We start from the raw sequence: 18,998 nt of genomic DNA on the forward strand, positions 1-18,998 counted from the left end.
ATGACAAGTAGCGACCTATTAGTTTTCTACCGACCAACCATAATTGACTAACCAAAAATTGTATCTGCGAAACATGCTCAAATATTTCTGTGAAATATTCAATGCTTCTGATAATAACGAAAGATTAAAATCAGTGTAATTTGATATTGTTTATATAATCGCTATGGAGAAAAAAAGGGTGATCCAAGACAATTGGTGGTCTTTTGCCTAGTGGGTCGCAAACAGAGTTGTCGTGAGTATCAGGACTAATAAGGCGAAGGATTTGAAAATGAACTTCCTATTTGTTGCTTGTGTTTCTCTTCTTGTGTCGTCCGTTGTTGCCGACAGTGACTGTAAGTGTCTAATTGCAAATCAACATTTCATTCATATTTTATTAACGTAAAATACGCATGCAGATCAAGACGGAAGCGAAAGCTACCAGCGATTACGATTTTGTCTGAACTAAGCTAAAAATGAAACTCGGAATCAGCATCTTCGGTGTACCCCAAAATGTCGCATTTACCTGACTAAAAGTTTCCACGAAATATACTGGCCTAGATTTGTGCGGTATAAACTAGTCTCAGGAAAGCTTCAGCCAGCAAATCCGGACTTTCAACGTATACCGCGCGCCATGTTTATACGAGAATTAATACACTACAGAAACCCACTTCAATGCTAATATCTGGGCCTGGCTATGGCCTGGCCTAATCTCATATGTGAACACGCCTCAATAAAGATCTCTGTTTACTAATAAAGACGAACCGTCTTGAGGACAAATTCGCAAAATGATCACCTGACTCAGTGATACCACTCGCCCCCACTGAATTATAAAAGGTGACTTTTTAGAATTTTATCCTCTATGCCAATTAATAAAGCGCTTCATTCGTCGACGGATCATTAATGACTAACGATGGCAACCGCCAAAAATTAAATTATGATGATTCAGTAAGATTCAACTGTAACATCACAAGATAATTTCTTGAGATCGTTCAGTAACCACGCGAAGCAACCAAAGCATACCGAAGCATCCTGAATTGCGAGCGAGTTTTGCAGTTACTTTTTACCTGTATCAGTACAGTGTGTTTCTACCCTGCGGGAAATTCCACGGATCAGCGCAGGAAATTTTAATGGAAGAAAAAATTACAGCGTGAAGGGAATTTGCAGGAAATCACGACATAACCAATATTCGTAGACAATTTCCGGAAGTCTTAATTTGTGTCATTCGGTGTGCTAAATTTCGAAATGCCGATACGGAAGCACCTTTGCGGACTGCGACCCAACAAAGACATAAAGAAGCCTGTTTCTGTCTTGCAGTAGGACATGCATTTGCCATGTGTACACCTGACGGGAAGCTTGATTTTGAGTGACAAATTTTAACATTTAACGTGCATAAAATGCTTCTGTACAATCTGTGTACAATTCATGCTTCTGTACAATAACTGTGCAATTCATTGACTGATTGGAAGGATCATTATTCAGCAGATTGTGATTTTTACTTTTTATTCAGCGCCAAAATTTTGTTCCTCTAATGCAACTAAGTGCAACTTGGCTGGCATAAATGTGACGTGTGTCGAAAGTTCAGACTGCACCAAAGAGGTTGCTGAAGGCAAAGCTGATTTGACGTACGCATCTGCAAACAATATGATAAAAAACGGTGGGTAGTAGTAGAACCAAGATGTCAACATGGGTTTCTGTGAAGAGTAGTTCACTTTCATTATTTTTTTTGTTTAGTGGATAAACTGCAGATTGTTCTGAGCCAACAGTATGTCGGTGTTCCTGAGAAATACGTCCTCTATTACGGCCTAGCTGTTGTTAAGAAAGATACGACTTTCAATTTAAAGCAGTTGAAAGGCAAAGATTCGTGTCACACCGGAGTCAGAAGAACAGTCGGATGGAACATTCCTGTTGGTTATCTTCTTTACATAAAAGAAATGCCATTAATCAATGATCAGTATGAATCAGTTTCAAAATTCTTTGGCAAAACGTGTGCTCCAGGTAACATGATTGACTTTTGTATAAAAAAAAAATTAAATTAATAAAACTGGGAAGCGAATTGAAAGTTTTCAAGTTGGAGGTTTCTTTTCAGTTATATTTTGTTGGGAAATATATTATTAGGAGACATTTATATTTTCGTAAGAAATATATAATAATAAATTATTATTTCTAACAGCTCGTGCATGCGGTTATTTTGGACGTTGCCACCTCGTGAGGTGATCTAAGCCTGTCAAATTTTTCAGGCACTTGTCAGGTTACCGTTTCCACAAAAGTGGACGTCTTGTACTCAATTCCATAATCGGTGTGTATAAGTGTAGCATCGTACTCACGAGCAGCGGTCAACCCTAAATTAAACGGCCTTAACCGGTTGTGACACACGATCAAATCCGATCCAAAAATATTCACGGTGACTTTATTAACCATCTCGTATAAAAAGTTTCAGATAGTATTCAATGTGATGTTCCCGTCTAGGAGCTGACAAAATTGTCGCAAGTGAATCGGTAAAGAAAGATCTTTGTAGTTTGTGTTTAAATGAAATATGTAGCACCACAGCAAGCAACACATACCTGGGCTACGTGGGTGCATTCAAATGTATGGCTGATGGAAATAATGACCGAGTTGGATTTGTGAAGCAAACCACAGCAGATGAATACATCAAGAAATATGGCGGGAAAAGGGAAGACTTCAAACTCTTGTGTACGGATGGGACAACAAAATGTGAGTAAGATGTAACAATCTCGGCACGAAGTATGAAATCTGTTAAACGCCTTAAATTTCGTTGAAATCTGCCAAATTCCAGTCACTCATTTAACCTGCATGCATGATGATGAAATTCAGAACATGTTCCCTGAATTCTTTTAACTAGAATTTTTAAGCCGACCTAGGAACAAACAGCAGAGGGTAGGAAAAGTAACGATGGTTGTGCACAACCGAGGAAGGTTTATAAAAAGCCATATCTTTTGAACGTTCCTCAGTTGCCTTCGAGTAAAACCTTTGAAGGTGTAAGATAACATTTAATCTCTAACATCCCTCAAAGCATGTGTTTAGTTAGTGATACCATTATAACAGAGATAAAAATGGCAAAATGCAGTAATATGCTCCTCAAAAGTAACCTCTGAACAACTTAGTTTGCATAAGGAAGAGCTATCAGGCAGGTTTAAACGTTTTGAACAATTTCCAGAAAAGACTTAGACTAGAATGACTATCATAAAGTTTGCTATATTTCAACAAAACAGGAATCATTTAATAACATAAAATTAAAATCTTTTCATTTTTCGCAAGCAAACTCAAGATGTCAAATTTCAGGAATGAAGACTGTTTCTGGGAAACAAAATGGTTTAAAAAGCACATTGATGTTTCAAAGGCTAGGCCCTAAAGCAACATTCATTGCAATTTAAATATTTGAAGGCATTTCTTCATTGGCATGCACAAGCAGTCTATATCTATAGCTGCATGGTTTACGATATGAATATTCAACGTTTGTGCTTTTCAGCTCTCGACGACTTCCAGTCATGTAACATTGATAAAAGACCTATTCATGCTATTGTTACACGTTCAAGCAAATCTGCAAAAGATGTTAAAAAATACCAAACCTTGTTCAAAAATGCCAGCCTTGATGATTTAAAAGCAGGTGGAATGGTTTTTAACGGCACCAAAAGCTTGGAAACGTACCCAAAAACGCTCGAAGATTATTTGAAGCCGTATTCCCTCCATTACAATGAAGTGCAAAAGACCAACAAAGTTACCAAAGGTGCTGCATCCACGGTCCTTGTTTCTTTCGCTTTGCATTTCGTCGCAATTTTTACATTTGCTCGTTTAATTTATCTTAGAAACACTACATCTGTGTTGTGTTTCTTTTTCATTACACGCACTTGTTGCTTTGTATTTGTCATTAGCCGATAAACTTAATTAACCGAAAATATTTTTGTACTTTTATATGCATCCGTCATAGTTTTATGTTTCTCCGTATACGTCAATTTGCACCGATGGAGTTTTGAATGATACAAAAATGGGAATTTGACCCTTATTGCCTTATCCCAATCCCATTTTGAAGACTCCATTTTCCATTTCCAATGGACCCAATCCCAATTTCCAAGTCTAATTTAAATCTACTCTCTCAGGACCCCCTGTATAGTACGCCCTTGTTCATATTTTATTTATTCGTGATTACACTCGAAATTATACAATGACTTATAATTTATTGTTTATCAAGGACCAAAATTTTGTGGAGATGCTACAAAATGTAATTCTGTGAAAGACAAGGTCCACGTTACGTGTGTTGAAGCTTCATCGGGCTCGAATTGTGTTAAAGACGTTGTTGAGGGAAAAGCGGACTTTATGTTGGCAAATGCTAATGATATGGTCGACAATCGTAAGTATTAAATACCACCTTTAAAACGTTTAGTTTTTGTGGCGCAAAAAGTTGTGTGTGAGTTTTAGAATGGCAAGAGCCATTGATAAAATACGTCGATTGTAAATAATTTGAAAATTCAACGAGACTTTTTCGGGAGATGAACTCAATCTAGTTCATATTGATGTTCTTAGAAGCATGCCAAGGAAGTATTTAGGATTTTTGTTATTATAGCTAAATAAAATTTGCGAATCATTGAATCAATTTCAGAGGGTAAACTTAAAATAGTCAGAAGCCAAAAGCTAAAAGATTTAGAGAAATACGTGCAATATTATGGCCTGGCTGTCGTTAAGAAAGAAACGGCTTTCAACTTCAAGCAATTGAAGGATAAGTATTCGTGTCACACTGGCGTTGGGAGGACCGTTGGATGGGTAATTCCTGTTGGGTATCTTCTTGACGAGAAGGAGATGCCGTTGATTAAAGATCAGTACAAATCAGTCGCTGAATTCTTCAAAAAAAGTTGCGTTCCAGGTAGATGCACTGAATTCAATAAAGATGTAAATAGCAATATAGGAAATGGAAAATTCAACCTTAATTACATGTATAATATACCTTTTTTAAAAAGAGAGAAAATTTGCTAGGTGCGTAGCAGTTTAATTTAGGTTTTCATCTGGGACCGGTTGTATAAAACTCTTTAACTACATTTTGCATAGTTAAACCTAATCAACTCAGAAATACACAACTCTGATTGGCCAATTCTCTCCTTACTGACTGCAGTTAAAAGTTAACTAGTCTTTTATACAACTAGCCCCTGGTACGTAAGCTCGATCGAGAGCCTTTCCCAACCGGAAGTTCAGTCCAACAACTTTCAAGGCCTTTAGGTCGAGTCATCAAGATCTTGTATATTTCGTATGGGTATTTTGTGATCGTATTCAATTGAAAGATCTATAGGAAAACAATTAATCCATCTTGACGCTATTATTTCATGCAGGTATTGGCAAAATAAGCAGTGCTAGCCAGGCCGTGAAAGATGATCTGTGCAGCCTATGCGATGGAACTGAGAATGTGAAATGCACAAGCAATGATCCGTTCGCAGGATACGAGGGAGCATTCAAATGTATGGCCGCTGGTAATAACGACCGAGTTGGCTTCGTTAAACAAGACACGGCAAATAAAGTTCTCAACAGTTCCGGGTCGTATGGCAGTAAGAACGATTATAAACTCTTATGCACCGACGGAAAGTCAAAACGTGAGTAATCCATGCCGCCTTAGAGTCTTTTCAAAGCTCAATATGAAAAAAAATCAGGAAATTTACACGTGAAACTTTCTCTTAAATACCAGTACCAGCTGACAATTTCAAAATAAATGAACAATGATAACCAGGCTAAAATTTGCATTGCGGGATGCCACTAACTTCTTCAGACACGCTTGACACTAGTTTCTGTTTGAAATGGACGAGTATATAGCCTCTCTCTAGACCCTTTGAATAAATAAACAAGCCACGGCAACTGCAAGTCTGATTAGTTTGGTCCAGATGTTTCAGATAAATCTCTTTCCAACGTTCAAAATGTTGCTACTGAATTCTAAACTGAGGTCTCCTGTCAGATGACTTAACCAACAACGTGATTATATTAAAAAGTTCCACAATTTTTCTTATATCTTCAGCACTGGACGAATACAGGAAGTGTTACATTGGTACCAGACCTGCAAACGCTTTGGTTACGAGTAAAGATAAATCTAATGATACGGTGGCGAAAATTGAAGACAGCTTAAAAATGGCGAACCTTCCTGACTTGGTAAAAGCTGGCATAGTCGATGGAAATATTGAAAGTTTGGAGGAATATTCGAATACCGTCGAGAAATATGTGGAAAAGTATGCTAAGTATAGAAGCGCCTTGTTGGCGAAAGAAAGTTCAGCACCGTCAATCTTTGTCCCTTTCATTGTGAAAGTCCTCGCTGTTTTTGCATCAATTGTGGTTCTGCTTTGAGGAATTTAAAATGAATAACACATGTTTAGTTTTGGGATGGAGTTCATGAAAACGGCCAGTAGTGCCTCTCCGTATATTTGTTTATTAAAATTATAAAATTAGATTAAACTAAACTAGAGATTAGGCTGATTAGCGATAAATGTAGTACAAGATATATATTGGATAATTTAAAACTGATGTTGGTCTTAATAATTGTACACGTACAGTATCATATTGCTATTGTTACTTAATTTCCTGATGCCGTGCATGACTATACATGCATATACTTACTCAAACTTCATGTACCTGCTTATTAGGCCGAAATAAATCGAGAGCACTTAAAATAATGTCTGTTTTGTGATATTCACTGGCATGGTTATGTAAGCCAGCTGATATAACTAACCATTTGTGGTTTGGAGTGTTTTGTTTTTCAGTTTCCGCCAGCTCTTTTAACAAAATACTCAGTCTTAGTTTTAGAAATTATTTATTATAGCGATGTAAAAACGATGTCAATATTTAAAATGTCGACGATATTCAAACATATTGGTCATTCATAAATCTCGCAGGACCCATCACTACCACAGGCATAAAAATGCCGTGATCTTGTGCATGCATAATTAGCGTGCTTGTGAAAAAGTGTCCTTGTATGCGAGTGTTAAGCCCTGATTCCACGAGCGAAATTTTCAAGCGCAATGCGAAATATTTCGCTTGCTTCTTTTGAATTGTGAGCAATCAAGCGGAAGTAATGTATTCAAGTGGTCACAATTCAAAAGAAACTGGCGAAATATTTCGCCGAGAAAAACCGCCCGTGGAATCAGGCCCTAAAAAAGATGACTGAACACGACTCGTCGTAAATTTGAGACCGCAATTCGCAATACTTAGGCTTCAAATTTTGCGAGAAAAAATCTTTATAAATCCTTTTGTACACGGCAAAAACGAATCGTATTATCATAACTAAATTAATAACCTTGTGTATACTTTGAGCCTCAAAATAGCCATTTCACAGCTGTCAAATGTGTATGATGAGCTGTCAAAAGATTGCAGATAGCGCAATCAGAAGAAAAATTGAACTTTTTAAAGTCATTGAATAGTTTTCTCTTCGATAGCCACACAGAAATGCACGATTGATTGAGAACCAGTCATTGCATTTTCGGGTTGAAACTTTATAAACAAACACCAATTTCTGCGGTCAGGTTAGTGAACCCAAGCATGACTAAACTCACGGAGTAGATGTTAATAATTTGCATGCTTTATTAAGCTTTTTATAATTGGCTATATGAGTGGTTGTCAATCTGGAATGTTCCGACGATTTGTGCACGTCCAACCAAGCACAAAAGCCAACTAAGAGCACTGAGTCTCGTTTTCAAGTTGACCATGCACCACTGGAGTCTATGACGTTGAAACCAAAGAGACCGAAGAATTTTGGCACTTTTATCAAGGAAAGGTTCCAGAACTGATATCTGGTAGATCTCGACTAAGCATTTTTGTCGTTTCTACCATGGATGGTTCAAGATACTAGCTATATACATGATATATAGACATGAATTACTTGGTTAATAATTAAGATCTTATATATAGACATGAATTACTTGGCTAAAAATTAAGAACTTAAGGATTAAAGCATAACATATAAAGGATTAAACGGGAGCAAACTATCTGACCCTTTAGTCTTAAATTAATCTTTAATATCCGGCCGAGTCACTCAAACTCCGTAACATCATATAATGGCCTTTTGTGCAGGGTTGCTAGATCACTGAGTAAATTAGCCATATATTATTACTGAGTACTGACAATATTTGTTTCTTTGTCTGAAACAAAGAAATTATAACAATGTTTGGCTTCTTTTGTCTGGAATCTGACATCCCTGGTTTGGTAACCCCTTTAGAGTTCCAATTTTGCCTTTGCTAGATGTTAATCAAAGATATTAGTAGGTGGTGTTGTCATTATGCTAACATTTCCCAAGTGTATTCTAAATATCATTAACGTTTACCCAAATCAAATCGAGGACTTTCGCAATTCAGAAACAATCTCAAGTTCAGAGTCCTCCTGTTCGCAGGCAACTGACTCGATTTGGTATTCTGCTATGGCCTGGAAACGAGTTTTCGTAATCACAGAAAGTAGCCAATCATAATTAACTGGGCGTAATTGATATTGTGTATATTTATTGCTATGGCAAAAAGGGTGTTCCTAGAATGCGAACATTCTTTTCGCCACGGCATCGAAGTTGATAAACACAAAAGAAAATCTGCAGGGTGTAATTAGCGAAAGATTTGAAAATGAACAACCTGTTTATTGCTTGTGTTTCGTTTCTTCTTGTATCGTTCGTCGTGGCTGATCACCATGGTAAGTATATGTTAAATTAACTAATATTTTATCGATATACCGTGATCTTCATGCCAACCATGCATGGGAGCTATAACCGACAGTGCAGCCTTGGCTGATAATGGACTGCCGTGAATTTACTGCTTGCATCAGTGCAAGTTTGTTCCTTGTTGTTACTCACTAATCACTATACAGTGTATTCACTGTCATTAGTTTAGAGATGTTCAGGATACTATCGGACTGTAGTGTGAAGTAGGTCGAAGCAGTTCAAAATCGAGACGGTTTGCGTAATGACTCATGTGTTACTTGTTCATACGAAAGGATTTTTGTTGCGCTATACATGCAGAATTTCATGTGCACTGCGGACTGTTCATGATTGGGAATGCGTTTCTCGAGTTGAAGGTCGAATTTAACTGGCTTTTGGGGCACTAAATATACAGCGTCATACAAGTATGTGCATTTAGGCAATAATGATACACCCAAACGCGGAAATTGATATGAGCGTCAAGCTGAATACCATTGCATGCCGCTCACTAAAAACCCCGACTTTGAAGTTTTTGTCTAGAGTTCCTGGTGTAAAACAACAAAGACACATCTCAATGGCGCATCGTCAATGAGTACGAGAGAATTTTGTTAGTGGAAGTAGCATCTTTTAGGCTATATTGTGACTATCCCAGATTACATACTATTTCGAGCTATGCTATTTGAAATCCGATCTGTTATCAACGGTCATGCCATCATTGTGAAATTGTGAAATGCTTCTGTAGCAAACTGTAGCCAAATTATGCACGAAGTTCTGGTTGCTTGCTATCGCATAATATCCAGCAAATCAAACATAGATAACATTCGCATATATCAAGACTTAAACATTTGTGCACTAAAATGGAAATGTAAACGTTATGGTAATCTTCGGAAATCGTGAGCCGAAAGCTAAAATGGGAAAGTGAAAAACACATTGCGAATGAACAAGACATTTCAAAATTGCAATATATGATTCATATTGGGAACCGTATAAAATTCCAGCATCATTTTAAGATTGTTTTAATTTTGGTTTGGCTGTCCAGTGAAAGTTGCGTTTTTAAATCTGTCTATATAAAGGTTTAACTCTTTTTTGAATCGACGAGCGAATGAGACAAAGAATGACAACGGCGAATGACTACTCATTTGCATGTAAACAGCGTATTTGTTTTACCACATCTGGTATGAACGCATTCAAGCACGTTTCGTCTTGTCTTAGCAAATACAGCTTATTGAATATTGACCTTTTCGTCTTAATGTGCAGAGTCATATTACTTAATATTTTAATGCTGATAATGAAGCTACTGCTTTTTAATTAATACATATATAGATAATTCTATATTTCGTAAACAAACTGTTCTAAGTTAGATTATTGGTCTCGTATACACAGTATATCTTGTATGACAGCCAAACAGTCGAATATCAGCTTAAGAGAATAAGCTCAACACTCCAGATTAAATTCCACTAGTTCCGGTGTGAAATAGCAAGAGATCATAGCAAGGCTTGTGCCATTTGTGATTTTTCAACGTTTGCCCGGAATTTGGAAATTTGCTTGATCCTGCAAGAGGGACCGAAATGGAAATATCCTTATTTTTTTTTAATGCTTCAGCTAATCCGAACGTCAGTTGTTACTAGTATAGACCTTTAGCTTAACCAATATGACAAACCGCAAACAGCAAACGGCTAATTTCAAATAACATTTAAAATTAGATTTTTGGCACTTTCTCGCCCATAATTTGTCTCGGTAGTCATCCTGTGTTTGAAAATAATGCACCAATTGCCTCAGAAACCTAGCATTTGTTTTGAAAATTTGAAATAAATTTTTCTGTTCGCCGTTAGAGGGTTGTCGTTACGAACGTCAAACTAAAGTAATTTACATCGTACTTAGTGTCTATAGCGTTGGTATTTAGGATAGAGCATGGGCTAGGAAGATTTGTAATGCATTAAGAAATTGGTAGAAAAAACCATGACCATGCATCCAAGAAATATAATAAAAAAATTGACTGAACAAGGCATCTCGAGAATGGAATGTAAGATCAAAACAGAGGTTGAAACACTTAAATTCAAGGTTAACATTAGAATGAAATACTATACGTATACGCTACCATTGGTAATTGCGGTGCCCAAACCGCATTATATTCTGCGTTTGAGTTTGTAAGTTTGTTCGCATCAATACGTTTCCTTAATCGTTTAGTAAAAATTCCTTGCATGTGCTAGGAATTTATTCCTAATTTATTATTAATCTCTTGCACGTTTCCAGAATTCCCTTTTTCCAGGAATGTTTTCTTTTCAATATTAATCTCACGATTGCGTCGTATCTCCGGTTTTATGGACCCAGTAAAGACAAAAATAGCACCATTCGATTCAGCGTGAGAAATTATACTAACAGGTGTCAAATATATTACTAAACAACAGTATTCTAGCGATATATCATATATGGCCTTTGAGAGACAAGCGAAATTATACTGTTGCCAAACTTCTCACTTCGATACAGTTTTGACTAGCCTGCGCACAGACTGTAATATTATGATATATCATAATCAAATACCTCAGTCTGTGCACAGGCTAAGTTTTGACCTTATTGTACAGAAGGTGAACGAGAGTTGACAGTTGTATTCGACCGACGGGAGAATGTAGGTTGCTGATGTGGGTAGAAACGGCGGACGTTTAATTTTCTAGGCGACCATTGTGGGCCCCGCATTTTCGTACTGTGTCTGGTTTTATCTGCATTTCCCACAATATTTAAAAATGTAAAGTATGCCAGAAAAAGAAAAACCAACAAAGCGTTCATATAACTTAATGTCTTTCCAGTTGTCGGATTTTCTCACCCGCCTTACGTCAAAATTGTGGTAAATATAGCTAAGAATTAGATATGGCTAAATTCTCTGTAAATATAGCTTGTATTTTAGTTTTACTCGTCTCTATCATGTTTCGAAGAAATGTATTTTATTCTTTAAAGCAAAATCGAAAATTCACAGTTTAATCTGCGTCTTGTTTTGAATACTATATTGCACCCAAAGATGACTTGTAAATTCCAGCATAAGACGCAGACAAATATGGAAAAAACCCAGATGCATGCCATACATAAATACACTAGTGCTGGGCGATACCGAATACTCAGTATTCGATACCAGCGATACTAGCGAGCGTGGTATCGGTATCGATTACTGACCTGGTATCGTTCGATACTTACACCCCTTTTTCTAGGCAAATGTTGATTGGAATATTTTTTATTTTTTTGAAATCGTTTTGTTTTCAAAAAGTTAAATCAAATTCAATAAATCGTGAACAAAGTAAAAAAAACAATGCACCACTATACGACTCTTTATTCTATCTAATTTTAAAAGTACTGGGGCCGGTTTGCTTCTTCCGCTATCACAAAATGCGCCTAAAAAGCACCCATCCGTTTTGTCAAAACCACGCAGCGCGCTTAAATCCATGTGTACATCCCTTCCCTTTTACATGACTTAAAGGGGTAAATGGGTGTTTTTGCTGCTTGAGTTTCAAAATGTAAACTTCTATTGATGTTAATCTTGGTATCGAAACTGGTATCGAAACACAAGATTCTTAACAAATTTTAGTATCGAAATTGGTATCGGTATCGACCGATACCAATTATAAAGTAGTTGGTATCGGTATCGAAAAAAATTTCCTGGTATCGCCCAGCACTAAAATACACGTGCATATTCACGTGCATTCAACAGTACAGTGTGTTTCCACTCTGCGGGAAATTCAACGAATTCCCACAGTCATTCCATAACGATATTCACACCTGACGGGAAGCTTGATTTTGAGTGACAAATTTTAACATTTAACGTGCATAACATGCTTCTGTACAATTCTATGCACAATTCATGCTTCTGTACAATAACTATACAATTCATTGACTGATTGGAAGGATCCTTTCATTATTCAGCAGATTGTGATTTTTACTTTTTATTCAGCGCCAAAATTTTGCTCCGAAAATGCAACTGAGTGCAACTTGGCTGGCATAAATGTGACATGTGTCGAAAGTTCAGACTGCGCCAAAGAGGTTGCTGATGACAAAGCTGATTTGACGTACGCATCTGCAAACAATATGATCAAAAACGGTGAGCATCAATTCTGTGATACCTAAAATAGTTTCATTCCTCATCAATTCTTCTATAAACTAATTGTAACATAAATCACTTACGTTTTAAATGCTTAACTTAATTTTGTTTAGTGTTTTGAAAACGTTTTATTATGATATAAACGAGACATTTATGTTGAAACAAATGCTTGATTTCAAACAGATGTATCCCGTAAGATGTCAACCTGGATTTCTGTGTAGTGTAATTCACATTTATTATTTTTTTTTGTTTAGTGGATAAACTTCAAATCGTCCTTAGCCAACAGTATGACGGTGTTCCCGAAAAATACGTGCTCTATTACGGCCTAGCTGTTGTAAAGAAAGATGCGACTTTTAATTTCACTGAGTTGAAAGGCAAAGATTCGTGTCACACCGCAGTTGGAAGAACAGTCGGATGGAACATTCCTGTTGGTTATCTTCTTTACGAAAAAGAAATGCCATTAATCAATAATGCGTATGAATCAGTTTCTAAATTCTTTGGCAAAACGTGTGCTCCAGGTATCGTCATTGAGTTTTGTATCAAAAATAATGAAATTAATAGAACGGGAAAGCGATCTATTGACACGGGGTCATTGGTTAAAGTAAGTTCTCAATAAAATCCTGCGTCCATCTTACACGATTTCCAACATACTAAATGTTTTTTGAAAATTTGACGCTTATATAAAAGCATCATCATAAAATCAACATTATCATCTGTTCTTCGTAAAAAATATACAAATTATTATTGCTAACAGCTCGTGCATGCGCAGTTATTTTGGACGTTGCCACCTCGTGAGGTGGTCTTAGCCGGTCAAATTTCTCAGACACTTGTCAGGTTACCGTTTCCACAAAGGTGAACATGTTATTTGTCCGATCCAAAAATGTCCACGGTGACTATTGTTACGAGCCGGTCCTTTTAATTACTAATGGCGGCGCTTTTGGCTCAATTCGGTCGGAACAAAGATTGTGAAATCGATTACTTTTCAATTATTTATTCTTTGATACTATACTTATAGTTAAACAATTAACGTCTTTAAAACTTTTGATATAAAATACTACTTAATATGATTTAAACAGTTCAACTCGTCTGTCTGAGCACAACTCTCGATATCTTGACAATTCTGTATTCTTTCTATCGTAATGGTTCTCTTTAGTTCTTTTGGTTTGTGGTTCTTTTCACGTTACTTCTTTAATTTCGTTTTTAAAGAAAAGATGCTATTCAGGCTAGCGCCTTTTGAATAATGCATGCCTTAAAGAGTTGTGCTCTGACTTTTATATGGTTTGCTAGGAGAAAAAACTATAAAACTATGACATATTTCCCCTAATAGTTTATAAGTTTGAGATATGGTTCACAGAATAATAATTTGGTAATTGTACTTTAAGTTGATGATAAATATTTAAATTGTAAACAAGTTTTAACAATGATCGATTAAGCAAAAGACCAATGCAACTCAACTAGTGCGTCAACGCCCTTAAGTAAACAAAATACGAGAGCTGGACCGCGCTTCTAACGCGAACTGACACTTGTAAAATACAACGTTGATTGGATAGTGTGAATCACACCACTTTACATAGGGCGTCTTGAAGATCCCCTCAAATTTTATTATAAAAGGATGTGCACAGCAACAGAACCCTCAGTGGACTAACGGAGTAAAAGCCATATGAAACGTTGAAGAAGCTCAACATTACAGAACCGACGATAAAGACAAGAACAGTAACGACGAAGATCTAAAGGGAAAGAAGAGAAGAACGAAGCAATAAACGAACATTAATGAACATTAGTTAACCTCTTGTAAAGATCTTCTACCTCGCGTAGAAAGAATAAAAACCATTCAACAATAGCATAAAAAATTCAGGTAATATTCAATGTGATTTTCCCGTCTAGGCGCTGACAAACTTGACGCAAGTGAATCGGTAAAGAAAGATCTTTGTAGTTTGTGTTTAAATGAAATATGTAGCACCACAGCAAGCAACACATACCTGGGCTACGTGGGTGCATTCAAATGTATGGCTGATGGCAATAATAATAACCGAGTTGGATTTGTGAAGCAAACCACAGCAGATGAATACGTCAAGAAATATGGCGGTAAAAGGGAAGACTTCAAACTCTTGTGTACGGATGGGAAAACAAAATGTGAGTAAGATGTAACAATCTCGGCACGAAGTACGAAATCTGTTAAACGCCTTAAACTTCGTTGAAATCTGCCAAATTCCAGTCACACGTTTAACCTGAATGGTGCTGAAATCCAGAACATGTTCCCTTAATCCTTTATATCACAAGTTTTAAGCCAAGCTAGAAAAAAACAACAGAGAACAGGAGCAGTCGTACACAACTGAGAAAGGTTTAGTAAAAGCCACACCTTCTTAACTTCCTTTCTAAATTTGAAGGTGTAAGAAAACATTTAATCTCTAATATCCCTCAAAGCATGTGTTTAGTTGGTGATACAATTATAACGGAGGTAAAAACATTGGCATAATGCAGTAATATGCTCCTCAAAAGTAAGCTCTGAACAACTAGTTTGCCTAAGGCAGAGCTGTCAAGCAGGTTTAAACGTTTTGAACAATTTTCAGAAAAGTCTTAGACTAGAATGATAATATAAAGTTTGCTATATTTCAACAAAACAGGAATAATTTAATAACATAAAGTTGAAATCATTTTTCGCAAGCAAACTCAAGATGTCAAAGAGTTTTCAGGAATGAAGACTTTTTCTGGAAAACAAAATAGTTTAAAAACGACATTGATGTTTCAAAAGCTAGGCTCCAAAGCAACATTCATTGCAATTTAAATATTTGAAGGCATTTGTTCATTAGCAGGCATAAGCAATCTAAACTTTTGCTGGTTTACGATATGAATATTCAACGTTTGTACTTTTCAGCTCTCGATGACTTCCAGACATGTAACATTGATAAAAGACCTATTCATGCTATTGTTACAAGTTCAAGCAAATCTGCAAAAGATGTTAAAAAATACCAAACCTTGTTCACAAATGCCAACCTTGACGATTTAAAAGCAGGTGGAATGGCTTTTAACGGCACCAAAAGCTTGGAAACGTATGCAAAAACGCTCGAAGATTATTTGAAGCCGTATTCCCTCCATTACAATGAAGTGCAGAAGACAGAAAAAACAAACGATGCGTCCACGGTTCTTGTTTCTTTCGCTTTGCAGATCGTCGCCATTTTTGCATACACTCGTTTGATATAGTTTGAAACAATACATCTATGTTGCATTTCTTTTTCATTTGTCATTAGAACTATAAACCTAAACGCTTTGTAATTGTAGTTAAAGCATGCATTTATAGTTATTTTTTAGATAAAAGAAAACTTACTCTGTTGCGGTGAACAGTTTTTTAATGTTTTTCCCAGCTTTTAGATTTAGGTTGGATTGTTGCGTTTAGTTTAGATTGCTGGGTCAAAGCAAATAAACGCTTTGCTTCTATTAGTATTATGATCTCTATATACCTTTCAAAAACTGTATGTGATTTATATAATAAATATTTCTAGTTTTGATGTGATGGTTTTGGGTGCACCCACAACGCAGTTTTGCTAAAATCAACTGACTATACCACATTCACAATATAAATACCTCGGCGTAGACGAACAGCATTGCAACGTATACGCAAGCGTGCATGCGCGAAGGCGTTCGACCGCTGTAATTCAAGTACAGTACTGTGGGCACGAAGTTATTTTCCTCTATGTAATCCGCGATAATGATGTTAAGGCCGTTCGGTCCGGCTTTGCGCTTTTTCATCCACTTCACCAAACGCATCGAAGCCGTTTGCGAAATCCAGGCCTTTAGCGTCGCATTAACGGTTTGCCCGGCCAGCATTTCAATCCAATGCGGAAGTAGTACACCTTGCGTTATATAGAACCTATTTCGCGGACGTTTGTACTTGTATCGTGTTGACAAAAACGCCATCCATTTTTCAGGATCTTCGAATGTTTCCTTATCGAATGGTGATAATATATTAGTAATGCTACTCCAGGCGAACCTTGGTAGGTCCTTGTTTGCGCTGTCGACGAAAAACAAGACTTGTTTTCCGCTTCGCCATACGTATTGCATCGTTATGCGAGATATATCTGTCCTTGGGCACAAGTGTTCGCCCAAGATAGCGTTTACCTCGGAAATTAATAGAGCAAATGCGCCGAGTCTGTGCCCAATTGGGGCGTAGACGTGATTAAAGTCGAGTAGGATGATTTCTTTTTTAAATTTATTGACGAAGTTCTTGATTTGCATCAGAATGTCGGCCAACTTTGCTCCGACCAAGCTGTGAGCGACGTATCTGGAAAAAAACTCTTTTGCTTGAATTATTCGATAGATGTGTACGAGTATGCTCGTACGCATATTCTAATTGCTTTTCCAATAGAAATTTTTCCTACTATTAGCACAAATTTAAGCCGTATTTCTAGGTAAATATGTAGTAAACAGTCTGGAGGGTATTATAGGAGTACGACTGTGAAAGCTCGCAGAGTTGTTTACAAAGGCGTTCCAGACACTTACAGCTCGTTCTGGGAAGGTTCAAACGATATCCTCATGTCCAGGTATCGGACGCCGCTTCTTAATTGTTCTCCTATAGTTTGAGCCTGCGTTACGGACCAGCGGTATAGAAGGTCTTTGCCAGTAACATTATCCATTAAACTAATAATTTCTTTCACCTTGAGTCGAGAGAATTATGAGAAAAAGATGATATCTTAATCGCCAGAAGTATCTCTGTTAATGTTTATGATTATGATTAGATTAGGATTTTTAGGTACGGTGTTTTAAGTCTTGATACGTTTGTATCACCTAATTTAACGGCAATGCCACTGGCGTAGCCAGCACGATAATTGGGGGGGTCCATATTCATATATTCATGTAAACAGACTGTAAAGACAATTGATTTGAAAAGAAATTAATCCTGCGTATCACGAATATATGAATATGGACCCCCCCAATTATCGTTCTGGCTACGCCGTTGGGCAATGCACCCCAATATACAATATACGATTGCTACCTTAGGGTCCAGTCTGTTGGAGTACGGAGATTGCGGGCTCAGCGAATAGCTGCCCGAATCGTGGGAACCAGGTATCGCTATGTCGATCAGCGGTTTATTGTGAAAGCGAGACGGTAAATTTTCCATCCAGGAGGAATAGCTTATACGGTCAGCTGTGTGAGAAAAATCCAGGAAAATTTTGAACAGGCTGAATTGGAATCGGTAAGTTTATAAAGTTTGGTAGAGAATAAGTGAAGCTTGGAGAATTTAAATTACAGAAGCCCAGGGAGCTCGTGAAGTAAAATGAAAAATTATGAATTGAGAGAAAACATGTGCAAATTTTCTGAGGTTATTTTCTTTTGGTGAAACCTTCAAATTCATCATTAAAAGTAGGTTGGGAAAGTATTTTTAGTCTATATAATATACCTAATCAAAATATAATCCACCATCAAAACATGCAGGTAGAGTTTCAGCGATGCATAGAATAAGTGAAAGATGTACCTGTTGTGTTTTGAAACTTTACGGACAATGTCAACGGAAACACTCCTTGAAAGATCATTTGAAAACAGTAAAACCGAGAGATGGTATGCAAATATCTGCAGATTCAAAATGGAAGTAAAAATTATATGCATGCATGTGTCCGCTAAGTATCAATAATCTTTACTTTTAGGTATATATATGTATAAATCAATCCATGCCAACCAGAAGCACGTATGGAACATTGTTATTGTTCGATATTATTATTTGTCATTGTCAATAAAATAATACAAGTTTCAAAAAAACTATAATTTAAAAATACTTACAGCTTGTCATTAAACCTTTTTATCATGTTTTTAATAGATTGCATGTTTGATCCTTCATTAATAAAACGAATAAATGTAAACACGTCGGACACAATATTAGTACAAGAACGTTTAAATGAAATACGTTTTGAAGAGTGTGACATCGTTTGCTATCTTAACCGGTGGCAACAGGTCGGTTGGTCATTTGTTGAAAAAGTGATCACGAATCCAAAGATCAATTTAGGCCTTTTCCGATTGTGCTCGGCAACTTTTAAGCAACTTTTTAAATACTGCATACTGCATACTTTTTAAATACTGCATTTGGTAAATACTGCATTATTAGATGTTCCTCATCCCCGCAGGAATTAAAGAGTTTTGAGAAAATACCAGAGATTTCTGCATGAATTTGAATAGGTCATATTGGAATATATTGAATAGGAACATATTGGCCACATGATTGGTTAATCTGATATCGCATTTCATTGGTTCATGTTCCGCTAGTAGATACTGGTAGGCGAGTCCATT

The 18,998-nt window shown here is 36.7% G+C and overlaps 3 protein-coding genes across 3 annotated transcripts; 2 read left to right on the forward strand and 1 right to left on the reverse strand.

Moving 5' to 3' along the window:
* Positions 1-135: 135 nt before the first annotated feature.
* LOC114516732 (serotransferrin-like) lies at positions 136-6,729 on the forward strand. The gene is made up of 9 exons (XM_028536284.1): positions 136-332; positions 1,487-1,633; positions 1,711-1,974; positions 2,446-2,691; positions 3,467-3,724; positions 4,187-4,345; positions 4,595-4,855; positions 5,316-5,573; positions 5,990-6,729. The coding sequence occupies exons 1-9, from the start codon at positions 269-271 to the stop codon at positions 6,310-6,312; spliced, it is 1,980 nt and encodes a 659-aa protein (XP_028392085.1). The 5' UTR covers positions 136-268; the 3' UTR covers positions 6,313-6,729.
* A 1,751-nt stretch (positions 6,730-8,480) lies between these two features.
* On the forward strand, positions 8,481-16,228 carry LOC114516734 (serotransferrin-B-like). Its single transcript, XM_028536287.1, has 5 exons — positions 8,481-8,634; positions 12,576-12,722; positions 12,977-13,240; positions 14,607-14,855; positions 15,598-16,228. Exons 1-5 carry the CDS (start codon positions 8,568-8,570, stop codon positions 15,921-15,923), a joined length of 1,053 nt encoding a protein of 350 aa, XP_028392088.1. The 5' UTR covers positions 8,481-8,567; the 3' UTR covers positions 15,924-16,228.
* LOC114516733 (PI-PLC X domain-containing protein 3-like) lies at positions 16,200-18,648 on the reverse strand. Its single transcript, XM_028536285.1, has 5 exons — positions 18,495-18,648; positions 18,193-18,287; positions 17,713-17,864; positions 17,220-17,374; positions 16,200-17,001 (listed from the first exon to the last, which is right to left on the reverse strand). Exons 1-5 carry the CDS (start codon positions 18,635-18,637, stop codon positions 16,290-16,292), a joined length of 1,257 nt encoding a protein of 418 aa, XP_028392086.1. The 5' UTR covers positions 18,638-18,648; the 3' UTR covers positions 16,200-16,289.
* Positions 18,649-18,998: the final 350 nt, after the last annotated feature.

Source organism: Dendronephthya gigantea, unplaced genomic scaffold (genome assembly GCF_004324835.1).
Source record: "Dendronephthya gigantea isolate DGI-Jeju-01 unplaced genomic scaffold, DenGig_1.0 000006F, whole genome shotgun sequence".
In the NCBI taxonomy this organism is placed as follows: domain Eukaryota; kingdom Metazoa; phylum Cnidaria; class Anthozoa; order Malacalcyonacea; family Nephtheidae; genus Dendronephthya; species Dendronephthya gigantea.